Source organism: Mercenaria mercenaria, chromosome 5 (assembly GCF_021730395.1).
Source record: "Mercenaria mercenaria strain notata chromosome 5, MADL_Memer_1, whole genome shotgun sequence".
NCBI lineage: Eukaryota > Metazoa > Mollusca > Bivalvia > Venerida > Veneridae > Mercenaria > Mercenaria mercenaria.
In genome coordinates this window covers 30,168,276-30,183,976 of record NC_069365.1, presented here as the reverse complement: position 1 = coordinate 30,183,976, position 15,701 = coordinate 30,168,276, and the positions used below count along the sequence as shown (strand labels likewise).

Below are 15,701 nucleotides of genomic sequence, written 5' to 3'. Positions count from 1 at the left end.
ATCTGACTACTTTTACAAGGTTTTGCAACAGTCAACTGTTAAAACACAACTTCAAAATTGAGTACTAAAATATAAAATGAACAAGCAAGTTTATTGTCAGACAATTTGTGTCTCATGACCCTTCTTCTTTGGTGTTGGTGCTGGAGGTGGGTCTGGGGCCACCAAATTACTGAAACTGAAATGAACGTAATAGACCAAGTTAGACAACTCTACTGACAAATACAGGGAGCCGACTTAAGTAAAAATTGCATATATTATGTACCCAAGAAAATTTCAATAAGTATTTGTAAGTTTACTTTTAAAACTGGACTTCACAAATGTTGAGAACAAGTGACAAAGGAGTGTCTAAAATTTTCTAAACAGTAAAATGACCATTAATATGTGTAGCTAAGGTGACCCAAGGTAAGGTTCCCTGTGAGCCACTTTACCAGCATACAACATGTATGTAACCCAATCTGGTAACCAATGGTACCTGTTGACCAACAGTAACTGACAATGAAACTACGGAACTACGGAGGAAGCATTCTTACTGCACAATCTATTTCAGATGCATTTCAACGTGAAAGTAACAGAACAAAACTCAGAAATGTAACAGTCAAACAACTGCATCAAAATGTTTCAAACTGTAAGTGAAGCTAGGAAGATAGCAACAATCCAACTGTAACATGATCAAATATAACTGAACCACAACAACATGTAACATGAACATGAAAACAATGGGTAAACTGAAATGAAGATGTGAAAAAGGATGAACAATTAACAGCCAAATCCTTATATTAACAAATATTTAAACTGAGGTCACATGACAAGAAAACTATATCTACTCATTAGCAGATCCAGATCGAGTTTCAATGGTACAAGAAGATAAACTCTGAAGGACTCAAAATGGAACATGGTACAGACAATCTTCACACAAGCTAACTTCTTTTTCAGACACCTTTTTAATAAGAAGTGTTCACAGCCAAGTTCTCTGGAAATAAATCGCGGTCACCCTCCCCTTTTAGCCAGTTTTATCTGCATGACTTTAAAATCAATACAGTTTTGCCATCATCCTTCTAGAAGAGCTGGATCTGCTATAGGTAGGTATTACTTGATTTACATTAGAATTATGGTGAAACTGCATTTTTGTTAACTTTGGTATTCTTACAATGTTACAGGTTGAAGAAGATATCAGACTTGTAACTAGCATATTATTAAGTTTACAATGCCAATACAAAGCCAGAAAGGACTAAACCAGTATTTTACTTATGTTTTCCCACAAAATCATACGTCCAGATCATTACTAGAAAAGATATCAATTTTATAAAAGTACCTATGCAGTTCTTTGTCATAACAAGATGATCATGGTAGCCCTAGATCACTCACCTGAGATTCATAGGTGGATTGAATAAAGTTGTTAAAGGATTACCAAGGGAGCATTGCTGTGAAATTCTTTTGAAATTGGAACCAGCAGTTTTTGAGATTTTTTTTGTTTTCCATATAGACATTTAGAGAATACCAGCCATGCCCTCTGGTGGCTTTTTATTTAATGAAACAGAATTACTTGAAGGAATTTGGTAGATCACCTAAGAAACATTTTTGTGAATTTATTTTTAATTTGGGCCAGTGGTTTGTGATGCAATTTTTAAAGTTTTTTCCTTTTGGTTGCCATGCCAACCAGAAGTTTGCAAGGATGACCAAAATTTGAAATAATATGGAAGGGGACCACAAAAAAGAAGATTCCTTTGAAGTTTGGTTGAAATTGACTTGGTGGTTTAGGAGATGTTCTTTAAAGTAACAGTGGACTATAAGATTCTTTCACTGGTTGTAGGTGCAGATGGGAATTTCCGGCCTCGAGGGTAACTGTTTAGGCGGTAACGAGATTCCTACCGAGTTACCGCCTAAACAGTTACCCGAGAGCCAGATATTCCTATATGCACCTTTAACCAGTGACAGAATCTTTTTCTTGCATACTGATATCAAGAAATAATGATAAAAAGAGATCACAGAGTGATCTTGGCGCCCACCAATGTGCCATTTTTGAGTGTTCCAAATTTCAAGACTTATTGACTACCTCAAGGTCAAATTTCATTTCCGTACACAACACTGTGCATGTGGTCCAAATTCGAAAGCTGTAGCTTGAGAAATGTGAAAGTAGGTCACTAGGTCAATGTCAAAGTCAAAGTTTGTTTCGGTACACAATCCTATGCATGTGGTCTAAATTTGAAGCCTGTAGCTACAGAAATGTGAAAGTAGGTCATTAGGTCAATCTTAAGGTCAAAGTTCATTTTGGTACACAAAACTATGCAAGTGGTCCAAATTCGAAGGCTGTAGCTTGAGAAATGTAAAAGTAGGTCACTAGGTCAAAATCAAGGTCAAATTCTATTTCATATTACAAAACTATGCATGTGGTCCAAATTTGAAGCCTGTACCTTAAAAATAAGAAAGTAGGTCACTAGGTCAATGTGAAGGTCAAAGTTTTTTTCGGTACAAATTTGAAGGCTGTAGCTTGAGAAATGTGAAAGTAGGTCACTAGGTCAAAATCAATGTCAAATTTCATTTTGAAACACGGAACTATGCATATGGTCCAAATTTGACGCCTGTACCTTCAAAAATGTGAAAGTAGGTCACTAGGTCAAAATCAAGGTCAAAGTTTTTTCCAGTGCACAAAACTATGCATGTGGTCCAAATTTGAAGGCTGTAGCTACAGAAATGTGAAAGTAGGTCACTAGGTCAAAATCAAGGTCAACTCATGTCAAGGTTCATCTTGCCACTCAAAAATATACATGTGGTCCAAATTGAAGGCTGTAGCTACAGAAATGTGAAAGTAGGTCACTAGGTCAAAATCAAGGTCAACTCATGTCAAGGTTCATCTTGCCACTCAAAAATATACATGTGGTCCAAATTTGAATGTTGTAGTTATTGACAAGAACATTTTAAAAGCTTTTCCCTATATAAGTCTATATGAACCATGTGACCCCTGGGGCGGGGCCATTTTTGACCCTAGGGCGATAATTTGAACAAACTTGGTAGAGAACCACTAGATGATGCTACATTACAAGTATCAAAGCCTTAGGCTTTGTGGTTTGGACAAGAAGATTTTCAAAGTTTTTCCTTATGTAAGTCTATGTAAACCATATGACCCCTAGGGCGGGGCCATATTTGACCCTAGGAGTATAATATGAACAATCTTAGTTGAAGACCACTAGATGATGTCACATACAAAATATCAAAGCCCTAGGCCCTGTGGTTTTGGACAAGGGGTTATTCAAAGTTTTTCCCTATATAAGTCATTATAAACTATGTGACCCCCAGGGCGGGGCCATATTTGACCCCAGAGAAATAATTTGAATCATCTTGGTAGAGGACCACTAGATGATGCTTCAAACCAAATATCAAAGCCCTAGGCTCTGTGGTTTTGGATAAGAAGGTTTTCAAAGTTTTTCCCTATAAAAATCTATGTAAAATATAGAAATAAACAAAGGGCCATAACTCACTCATAAATTGTTAAACCAGTCTGATTTTCAGGGGGACACAACTAGGGTACCAATACATCATTCTGACAAAGTTTGGTCAAAATCCCCCCAGTAGTTTCTGAGGAGATACGATAACGAGAAATTGTTAACGGACGGACGGACGGACGGAATGACGGACGGACGGAGCTCGGACGCAGAGTGATTTTAATAGCCCACCATCTGATGATGGTGGGCTAAAAATAAAGTCAATCGAACGGCTTTCATTTAAGAACTATTTTAAACAAAGCGCGGGAAACCAACTTCCGTAAAAGGGAAAGACATCATGACGTTTCAAAGACAAATAAAAATGTTTAGTCCTGGTTTTGTTTTATCAGTTGCAGCATAACGTTATGATTTTTTGATAAAATAACGCGTTTTGAATTGAGAAATATACCATCAGGAACAAAGAGGAACTGTCAAGGTATTGGATTTTTATTCAGTTTTTTGAAATAAAATATAAATAACTACATCATTCTTCCAAATATGTGTAGTTCGTAATATGTCATTTAAAGCACGAGAGTCATCTTACACCCCGGGTGTAAGATGGATTTTTCCAGCACCGGTAAAAATACTGGAAATCCCCATCTGAATGCAAGAAAAATGACAGACTGACAATGGATGAATGAAATGACGGAAATCCAACAACCTTAAAAGTTCAAAATGAACACTAACTCTCAGGAGAGTTAGAAATGAAATAATCAAATAAACATTCTAATATGCTTGTCTCTGTTAAAAACGCTTACGCTAGAATGATGTCACGTTAACGTGCGGTGACTACTATATTTTATCTACTGTTTTAGATTTAAGGCATATTAGAATTGAAACAATCTTTAGCAAAACCGTGTTTTAACACTATTTATACACTGGGGCAGTAATACATCATACATATAATTTCACGAGGGCTTTGCCCTCGTGAAATTATTACGCCCGATGTATAACCGCCCATCGTGCATAAATGTGCTTTAACACTATTTTGCTATAAATTATTTCTTAACTAAATCATTCTTATTGTACTTAAGAGTTCCATGCCTAGGTATTAATTTCTCTCCCCTATCCCCTGCCCCCTGTTTGAACTGTTCCGTTTTTTCAAATCTATCTTGTTTTCTAGGTAGAAATATAAAATGCTGGTCTGTTCTTTGCATGCTGCTTTTCACATTACAGATTTTAAAGAAAAACTATACAGAAATGTTATGGATACAACAGTGATTTTGTGTACTTACAAGTTCCAAATCGACGATTTCTTCTTTGATTGGGCAATTTCTGGGTGTTCTCTGGAAGCCCGAATCATTTCAGTCCATCGTACTGCCTCTTGTAACTCCATTAATCTCTCCTTGTATTGGTTACGCTCCATTAATACTCGTGCCATCTCCACACGTGTGAAACGTTTACGTTGTGCCATAGGTACATCATCCTAAGCATAAATGTAAGCAACATTAAATAAATTGTATCAGAGAAAAACATGATATGCTTATAAGCATTACAAGAAAATGAAGACAAAACATACAAACAGTGTCTCAGCAGAGGGGAAGAACTGAAAACAACTTGAATTCAGTAACAATCTACATCTAACCTATCAATGTGTACAGAAATAGAATACCACTTAAACTTAAATGAACTCAGTACAAACTGAAAGCCACATTTTTCTCCTTTTTTGCAAACATTTATATTTATTTCCTAACAGTCAATATGGAGAAAAATATGTCCTGTCCTGACCAACATTTGGTCTACAATTTTGCAACAAAGGCTCAAGACAATTTTCAACTGCTATAAAATAGCAACTGCAGCTTCCAATTTGAGAGTCTTATTTTATCGAATAGTGCTGCAATAGAGTAATTTTTTTGTCAGATTTATCATCACACCGACACAATTATAGGTCATATGGCGACTTTCCAGCTTTTCCTGGTGAAGGAAGACACTAGGAATTCCTTTGGGCATACTTTCAGACATGGGTGAGCACCTTGGTAGAACCACTAACCTACCGTACGGCAGCTAGATGGCTTCTTCACATAAAGAATTCTATGCCCCAAGTGAGACTCGAATCCACATTGGTGAAGGACAAGTGATTTGAAGTCAGTGACCTTTACCACTCTGCCACTGACACCCCTATCAATATCAATATTACTGGCACTGCAAGTGAAATTTTGCCTAAACAGTCATTGTTATATGAGTCACACCATGAGAAAACCAACATAGTGCATCCATGCTGTTCGCTAACAGTTTCTCTAATTGCAACAGGCTTTGAAAGCAAACAGCATGGATCCTGACCAGACTGTGCAGATGCGCAGGCTGGTCTGGATCCATGCTGTTTGCAAATGCACTATGTTGGTTTTCTCATGGTGCGGCTCAATTATTATACTGACCTCAGTCTCCCCTTCCTGCGCCTGCTGGGATTTCTTCTCTAGTTCTTCCTTTGTTTTCTTCAATTCTTCCTCCAGATCTTTGATTCTACCCTGTAATTTGTCCTTCACTGCTTTCAGAGACTGTATCTCTCCTTTCAGGATTTCTTGCTCGCTGTAAACAGAGGAATGTACTGAGTCCATCAATTATACTGCAAGAGCATTAAGCAGCAGTTGGCTAGAATTTAGTACATTAGTACTTTCAGCCTATAGGTCAGTTCTTACATTGTGTAAAACTTACTACAGCACAATCAGGAGTAATATGAATAGCTTATTGAATGTTTGCAGTTTTCCCTATTTTTGTCTCAGCAAATAATATACAATCTGAAACTTATCCTCAAGAAACTATGATTCAGGTATTAGCTGTTTCTCTACAGGGTGAAGTTTACAGTAAATTCAGGTGAATAAGCCAGACAGGCAATGCATAAAAATTATTTTCAATTTTTAGTTACTATAAAAGGTGCGCCCCCCCCCACTGTAACATGGTTTTATGACTCAGGTTAAATAATTTTTAAGATGTTTGCAACAAACTTTTAAGAACCATATGTGTATTTTTCACTTAGTTAGCCATAACTCTGGCCTAGCTGAGTAAAATCCTGAAGAGAACACTTCACAGGCTATAAAACAATCCTCTAATGTTTTATGATTCTAGGTCATACATGTTTCACAAACTTTTTCTTTTTTGAATAAGTCTGGACAAGAAGTCTGGTCTTGTGTAATGAAAAAACTTAAAACACAAAATAAGTCAGGGGCCATAACTCCTTCAAGACTGAATGAATCCGGACGCAAAACCCTAGGTGCACAACTGCACATGCTGACCAACATTCCTGTAAACTTTGGTGACTCTAGGTCAAATACTTTTGGAGCTACGCACGACACAACATTAAAATGACCAATTTTTTACTAAGTCAGGGGCCATAACTCCTACACGACTGAATGAATCCAGACGCGAAACCCAAGGTGCACAACTACATATGCTGACCAACATTCCTGTAAAGTTTTGTGACTCTACGTCAAATACTTTTGGAGCTAGGCACGACACAACACTAAAATGACCAATCTTTACAAAGTCAGGGGCCATAACTCCTACACGACTGATTGAATCCGGACGCGAAACCCCAGGTGCACAACTACACATGCTGACCAACATTCCTGTAAAGTTTTGTGACTCTACGTCAAATACTTTTGGAGCTAGGCGCGACACAACATTCTCGGAAGGACAGATGGAAGGACGGAAGGACAAGAGCAAATCTATATGCCCCCACCACTCATGGGATGGGGGGGGGGGGCACAAAAAGGGACCAAAATGGGCTTAAACCATTCACATAATGAGGACCTTGACCATCTGACCTTGCTCTGACCAATTTTAGTGAAAATCCTTTAAGCAGTTAATTATTTAAAGGTATTTCTACTTTTTGATGTGACGACCCGAATAGTGTATCGATTAAAACAAACTTGACAGTTTGTTGAAGCCCCCATTTGCAAAAACTTGGTAGAAGACCTGATAATGATGCTACAGACAAGCTTGATGAAAACTGATAAGCAGTTCATGAGAAATCATTTAAAGGTATTTCTGCTCTTAGTTTAATGGCCCCTAAAGGGGCCAAGTGCTCCCATTTGAAAAACAAACTGGGAGAGGATCTTAAAATGATGTTACAGACCAAGTTTGATAAAGATCCATCAAGCAGTTTAGGAGAAGAAGTTGTTTACATTTTTTTCTATTTATAGATTTAGTGGCCCCTAAAAGTGCCCCCAATAAACAAATTTAGGAGAGAACCTTACAATACTGCTACAGACCAAGTCTGACGAAGATTATTCCAGCAGGTAATGAGCAGAAGGTGCTAAAAGGTATTTCTATTTTCAGCTCTAGTGGCCCCACAGGGGCCAACTGACCCAATTTACACAAAATTGGGATAGGACCTTACAATGATGCTACAGACGAAATTTGATGAAGACCCATTCAGCTGTTCATAACAATAAGTCATCCAAAAGTCCCTTAAAAGGCCAAGTTTAACAAAATTCAAAGAAGACATTATATTCTAATATGACTAAATGCTTTAATCATCACAACAATATAATGCTGACGTCACGTCGACGTGATATTTAGCGCCATGTATACATCTAGAAATAGCGCTTTCAAATTTGATCAAATGTTTTACTTAATAGCATGTTTAAAACGAAATGTCACATTTAACAACTGTCTTGATTATTTTACACATATATTAAGTTGGTTATTCACTTTGCAGAATAATTCGCCATCTTTTGCGCCCAAACTGAACTCTTCCACAAGTCGTTTTACCATTTCCGGTCCTGGTGTGCATAAACAAAGGAGCATGACGACCTAACAGTTGGCGCGATGCATGCGCGAAGAAACAGTTCTGTCATATTTGATCTAAATTTTACAATAAAATTCATATTAGAATCGAAATAATTTATAGCAAAACGTTAACACTATTTATACACTCGGGCGGTTATACGTCGTTCGAAATAATTCACTCGGGCTGCGCCCTCGTGAAATTATTACACCTGGCGTATAACCGCCCATTGTGTATAAATAGTGATAAAGCACCGTTTTGCTATAAATTATTTCTTAAATGATGCTAAGAAACAAATTTGATGAAGAAATCATTTAAAACAAGCAAATTCGATGAATTGGAATCCCCCGCCGAAAGGGTCAGAGTTGAGGAATGGCAAAAAAATATATCCAGCAAAAAGTTAAGAATGTTACCAAGAAGCAAATAATTTCGTTAGTCAAAATCAAATTAAAAGAAAATGAATGGTTTGTTTGGGTGAGGGGTGGGGGGTGGGGTGAGGATACAACAGTTTACATGTTGATTATAAATATTGATAGAAAACGAAAAATGAAAAAAAAATGAAAAAAAAAAAATTGGGGGGGTGGGGGGGGGGGACCAAGGTAAGGTGGTGACCAGGTGTAGGTACACAACATCACATGTTTATAATAAATGTTCATGGAAAAGAATGGAAGAAGTTTAATGAAATTCTTCCAATTGGTTGGTTTGTTATGTACAGATCTGTGGATTTTTAAACAATTAAAGGGCAATAACTATACAGAAAATTGACCAATCGAAAAAAAACTTGAAGGGCATCGTCGCAGTATCTTGGTTCATGTCTACTTCAAGTTTGATGAAATTCTACCTGCTAGTTACTGAGAAATGGCTGCAGACGGACATTTTTCATTAAATCAAGGGCAATAACTCTGAGGGAAATTGACCTATCAAAAAAAAAACTTGACGGGCATCAGCGCAGTATCTTGGTTCATGTCCATTTCAAATTTGATGAAATTCTACCTGTTAGTTACTGAGCAATGGCTGCAGACGGACATTTTTTATTAAATCAAGGGCAATAACTCTGAGGGAAATTGACCAATCAAAAAAAAAACTTGACGGGCATCATCGCAGTATGTTGGTTCATGTTTATTTCAAGTTTCATGAAATTCTACCAAGTAGTTACTGAGAAATGGCTGCGGACGGACGGACGGACTGACGGACGGACAACGCCATTTCAATACCCCCCTCCCGATTTCATCGGCGGGGGATAAAAAGTAATTTTTAGCTCTGGTGGCTGCTAAAAAAAAAGGACAAAGCTGAAACATTTGAACAAATTTAGCAGAGGTTCTTGCAAGGATGCTAATGTCCAAATATGAGTAATTCTGACCAGTAGTTTCAGAGGAGAACCTACTGTATGTTCTATAAACATAGTTCAGGTGAGCTAAAATGTATTTATCAAATTATCTAGGCCTTATTTGGCTTTTATTTATTTTTTTGTCATTTTAACCAAAACAGGCTCATTAAAAACTGGATCAATTTCAGTCAATTTTAAAAGCCACTTTCTGGTGAGTTCCCATTTGGTTGAACACTGGAAGAGAAGAAAATGTACCTGGACATTTCATCCACCTTGGCTATCAGATCATCCTTCACTATGTTTAAGGCATTCCTGAAATATACAATCAAGGGCATTCAATAAATGACATGTACTCAACACTCAACACTCAAACAATTATGAGATTCTTCAGATATTTCATTTTTATTAACATAATAGCACTGTTTTGTTTCCTTACTGACAATCACTTCAAGTGCAAGTCAATTTGTTAAATTACTCTTCTAGAATATATGCATTCCAAACTTCAACCAGCTTTCATTGCAAAATCACATGTACAGTGGCTTATTATCATTGATTGATGACATAATGATATAGAAATGGATTACTCCCAGACAATGTTTATTAAACAAAATTTAAAATATTTCACCACATTTACACCGCATTATAATTAATGAGTCCAGGGCAGATACTGATTAAATTTTCTGGAATGCAACAATGAAAGATTGTTTTTGTTCCTAGCTGGGTTAACTGATAACCCCTGTGAGGTTTGCAGGAAATATACCCAATGATATAAGAGAAGTGGCCAAACTATCCTTAAATTTGGCAAATGAAGGGCCACAACTCTGCTGAAATCACTGAACCAGAGCATGTTCAAGATAAACACAACTAAGCTTGGTAATGATAATTTTTATGAAGTTTGGTGTAATTCCTCATGGTGGTATCAGAACAGTTGCACCAACCAGTTAAAATATCACAAATCAAGAGCCACAAGAAAATCTCAACATGCCATAGTATGCACATTTCAGCTTGGAACTGATCACTCCTTAAGGCTTGGCCAAAATCTACAGTATGACACAAGGAATGCAGCCAAAATATGATAGAATTTGACAAATCAAGGGCCATAATGCCACTGAAATTCAATGAACTGGTACATGATGCCTATATGCATAACAAGGCTTTGCAATGACCATTTTTGTGAAGTTTGGTGTAAATCTACCTTATGGTATAACAGAAGTTGCATGGCCAAACTTTGTAACATAGAAGCAGACAGATTGACAGACAGCACTAGGTCAATAAATCTCCCACCACTGGGTTGGAAACATAACTACAGTACATATTTAATACAAAAAATCAAATTTCTTTCGAGTTAGACTGTGTTTTCCAGTAACACAAGTATACCATATATGTCAAGTACTTACTTTGTAGCTAGCAGCTCTGTATTTTCCAGAATCAAATTTTCCAGTTCTCTGCTCATTCCTATGTAAAATAAAACATGATCATACGTAAACTTGCTACATCAAATAGAATAGTTCGAATACATGGAGAAAGGCACTTGGATGATTAATTTTGATGACTAAAAAACAGTTACTACATGTAATTTAATAATAGAATGAGTAAATATAAAACTGTTGTTATATTGTGAACACTTCTAATCTAATAACATTTCAGATTATGGAGAAAATGAGTATATTTCCAACTGGTGATAAGAAAACTTTTAATATAGTTTTAAAGCCTTATTTTTACATATTTTGAGTCTATTCTTTTACATCTTACATAATGGCTTAACATATTTAACTCCTCATATACCAAACTGCTACATAATTTACATATCAGTCCATCAAATAACTGCATCACTTTCTAACTTGATGAGTTGTCCTACTATGCTTTTTATTTTGTAAGCAAAATGGATTATGGACTGTCTTTGAATGTTTTCTAGACATCATTGAGCAGATTCCAGCCAGTGGTTTATTAACCTATTATGATTCTGGATTATTCTGAATTTCCGAAATCACACTCTTGTCAACATGAACCACAATCTACTAACCCAAAGTTGATATCTTAATTATGAATGAATCTATACAATCCAAATATGAGCCGTGCCATGAGAAAACCAACATAGTGGGTTTGCGACCAGCATGGATCCAGACCAGCCTGCCCATCCGCGCAGTCTGGTCAGGCTCCACGCTGTTCGCTTTTAAAGCCTATTGGAATTGGAGAAACTGTTAGCGAACAGCATGGATCCTGACCAGACTGCGCGGATGCGCAGGCTGGTCTGGATCCATGCTGGTCGTATACCCACTATGTTGGTTTTCCCATGGCGCGGCTCATATATTGTGGCACCTTATTCACTAAGCTTACTAGATTCTAAAATGTATTCCCCAGACATAACAGATTATTTCTCAATAAAAATGGAGATTATTCCTCAACAGTAAGAGGATTATTCCTCATCAACATCAACAACAGTGATAAACTATACAATATAATAATACGGAGAACTTTATTCCTCAATGCTGATGTATTAATCCTCATAACAACATTAATTTATTCCTCTAATGACCATACAAGCTATTTCAAAGAAAACACACAATAGATTATTCCCCACTAACATGTTTTTTGTTTAGTATCACACCAACACACATACAAGTAATAACTAGAGCTGCTTTTGAGAAAAGCGCATGTCTCCCACAACTGCCTAATCATCTAGATTGGCATTTCTTCTCCATTATGTATTCGAGTCAACCATGCACCAAGACCTGTATCACTGGCGTAAGTATTTTCGGTAATTCAAGGGCCGTAATTCCGAATTGCCTGGGCCGATTTGGCTAGTTATCAAACTTGGCCAAGTTCTTATTGGCAAACACATTTTGTTCAAGTTTGGTGAAGATCGGATGAGAAATGTTCGACTTAGAGTGCGGACAAGATTTGTGACAGACACACACACACACAGGAGTAAATCAATATATCTCCCACCACAGTGTTGTGGGAGACAGAATTATTATGGCGAATTTCTAGTTATTCACAGGGAAGGAAGATTCCAGTTTCCCCCTAAAACCTCATTTCAGGCTAGGGCGGGCACGAGGGTAGAACTACCAACTTTCTGTATGCCAACTGGATGGCGTCCTCTTATGTAAAAATTTCACAACCTGTGTAAGTTTAGAAACCATAACAGAGAGAGGCAAGTGATTTGAAATTCAGCAATTCTACTTAACCACTTGCTATGGAGGCCCCAACAACATTTAATTTTTCCCAAAGGACCATGCAAATTATTCCCCAAATTAAAACAGAATATTCCTTTAAAATAACTTCACCAAACAACAACTGTTTTATCCCAACAACATCTGATTAATTTCTAACATCACTGGATTACAACGTACATCTTCCTAGATAATAACTCCCAATACCATTTTTTGATTACGCCAAATTTCTCCTTTATGTTAACCAAAAAAGGTCCAATTACTCTTACCTAAGCAGTGATATATACATGCAACCTGAAAAATTACTAATTGTCTAGTATTGCAAATAAATTACTTCTGATTTGGGACTTCAATAGTGGTTAGATTATAGACCTGTAATGTACAATCTGGACAGCACATTTCCTTGGTAATGTATTTAAGGAAGATAATGCTTACCAAAGAAGTTGTCACTCACTGTTGAGATCAACAACCACAACAACAACAACCAGTTGGTTAGCAGAAGCATGGTGGGAAAGAAAAAAAAACACTAGTGTTAGTCAATCATCTAGCTATGTAAATTATGTATGTACCACTTTGTGAAGATCATACAAACTCAAAGTGATTCCTGACTCTTCATTATAGGAGAGAATAGTACATATTCATGACTTCTTTTCTATTCAGCTGGTCATTCCTTCCAGGTGTTCTGATATATTCTTCCATATAATTTACACAGATTTGTTTTACTTATTCTTAAAGACTCAGTACCCACAGAGAGCTATATCATCTTCACCTTAAACACAAACCTTCATCAATCTATACAATTTAACTATTTTCTACCGACTTAACAACCAATTTGGTATTAGATTATTCAACATCATGCAAACACAGACTATATCTCTAAGCCATCTCCGATAATTCATTATTCACACAATTAAAATGATTACCAGCTTGAATAAACTCTAAAATTACAAATATTTTACAATTTTTACATTTCATTAATGTAAGACATGCTGTATATTTGAAAACAGGTAAATCTAATATCCTTAAATAAGAACAGAGCAATAGGTTTCAAAGTCATTCTATTTCACATGCTTATTTCCACTTTTGTATGGTACATGTATTTTTCCCTTTTTTAATATTCAGTTAAAGATTTATTTAAGGATAAAAAAAATTACATAGTGTTAGATCCCTATTAGAAAGATATATGTGCACTGCTTTTATAAAATTCTACAATGACTGCCCTTTAAACTATATAAAAAGAAGAGTATTCCTTTTTATTTCAATATAATTCCCTATGACACACATTGTGATATTTCAAAATTACAGACCACATGATAACTTTTAGGACTGTGTGTTGCTTCTTAATTCATTAAGGGTAATGTGCAACCAAGGGAGGTTATTACAATTTTCAAAATTTAAGTTCTAATAAACTGCAACTAAATATATAATACATTATTAATGCAATTTTTTACTAGATGTAATACAATTGGTCTTATATTTAAATCATTCCCTGGGCAAAGTGTTTTATCAAATTTTTACCTATGCTAAAATAACTATATCTAGGATGGCAGACTAGAACTTAAAAAATACCTTCCGTGAAAATCTAACTTTTATTAAATGCTAAGTGATCATAAATAAATGTAGATTATCAAAAATCTCAAAAGAGCTTGATATTTCAAACAGCCTACACTGTATCCTGTGACAGCCAACAGAAGTGACTTCATCTACTAACTGAGGAGACAGTATTTGACACTGTTGTAAAAGAAATGAAGAAATTTCTCGTACCATTTGATCCTCGTTCATCCTTCTCGTCTTCACTGTCTGTACAAACAACAGAAATAAACAACATCAACACAATACAAACAACATGCTAAAAACTAACTAACTAAACACAAACAAAGGTCTCAAACTGTTTCAATCATTTAATCATAATTGAGCCGTGCCATGAGAAAACCAACATAGTGGCTTTGCGACCAGCATGGATCCAGACCAGCCTGCACATCTGCGCAGTCTGGTCAGGATCCATGCTGTTCATTTAAAGCCTATTGGGGTTGGAGAAACCGTTAGCGAACAGCATGGATCCTGACCAGACTGCGCGGATGCTGGTCGCAAAGCCACTATGTTGGTTTTCCCATGGCATGGCTCATATGAACTCCTGTAAGTCTGCTGTATCATTTTCATGACAATGGAACTCAACAGAACTGCCTTGTGTCCTTAAGAAAAGTTCACCTTGAATGGTTTCAAGTTCAGCATGTTTTATCTGATTTTGGTTCAACGCCATTTTTCAACAGTATTTCAATTATGTCACGACAGCCAAATAACAACTTCCCTACATGAATCGCAGATGGACACACATCCCCATGTCTTGAGGATCATGTTCCTGTCCTCTCTATTCATAGTCTTGAGCTCTCCCAGTGAGTTGGTTCACTGGTTCTAGTTTGAATACTATTTTGTTTTGTGCTGTTTGGGTACATTGTTTAAATACACTATGAGACCTTTGTTTACAACTTAAAATAAATTTAAATGCACAAAATGCAATCAATGTCAGCATTGTATTTTAACAGTTATTTATTTCATTAATATGTTCCTAAAAGACAGAATCATTGATATTTCATCCACTGAAACATTTCGGACTGAGATATTATATATTCAAAACTTAAAAAATTAAAAAGTTCGCTTCCAGAATTCAATATTTTAGAAATTTAATATTAACACCCCTTATTAAGTGGTTATCAAAGAACCAACTTGGTCTTTGTTTTCTTTCCATTGTATTAGCATATACATTTTTGGTAAATTAATAATCAGTACCAGTTATTTGTAAGATGTAGATAAAGTAATTTTTAAGTAGAAGATTGTCTTAAACACAGTGCTGACCAGTCTGTCTGTAATTTGTTTCTCTATTAATACAATGCACTCTAACTAGGGCTTCATTACCAGTAACAAGTCAATTTATTATGCAAGATACAGTATTTTAAATGCTACACATTGTCACTTTTACAATGACATCAAATGGTGGA

General features: G+C 36.2%; 1 protein-coding gene across 21 annotated transcripts in view; it reads right to left on the bottom strand.

Annotated features, from left to right (window-relative positions):
- LOC123558248 (C-Jun-amino-terminal kinase-interacting protein 4-like) overlaps positions 1-15,701 on the bottom strand; it is a 109,248-nt gene that overhangs the window by 72,654 nt on the left and 20,893 nt on the right. For 18 of the 21 annotated variants that reach the window (XM_053543046.1, XM_053543051.1, XM_053543048.1 and 15 more), the window contains 6 exons: positions 14,470-14,505; positions 13,141-13,158; positions 10,930-10,987; positions 9,788-9,844; positions 5,855-6,005; positions 4,715-4,905 (listed from right to left, as the gene is read on the bottom strand). In XM_053543046.1, coding sequence (XP_053399021.1) covers positions 4,715-4,905; positions 5,855-6,005; positions 9,788-9,844; positions 10,930-10,987; positions 13,141-13,158; positions 14,470-14,505 — 511 coding nt within the window. The remainder of the gene's footprint in view (positions 1-4,714; positions 4,906-5,854; positions 6,006-9,787; positions 9,845-10,929; positions 10,988-13,140; positions 13,159-14,469; positions 14,506-15,701) is intronic. The other 3 variants (XM_053543047.1, XM_053543065.1, XM_053543054.1) reach the window with 2 other exon arrangements.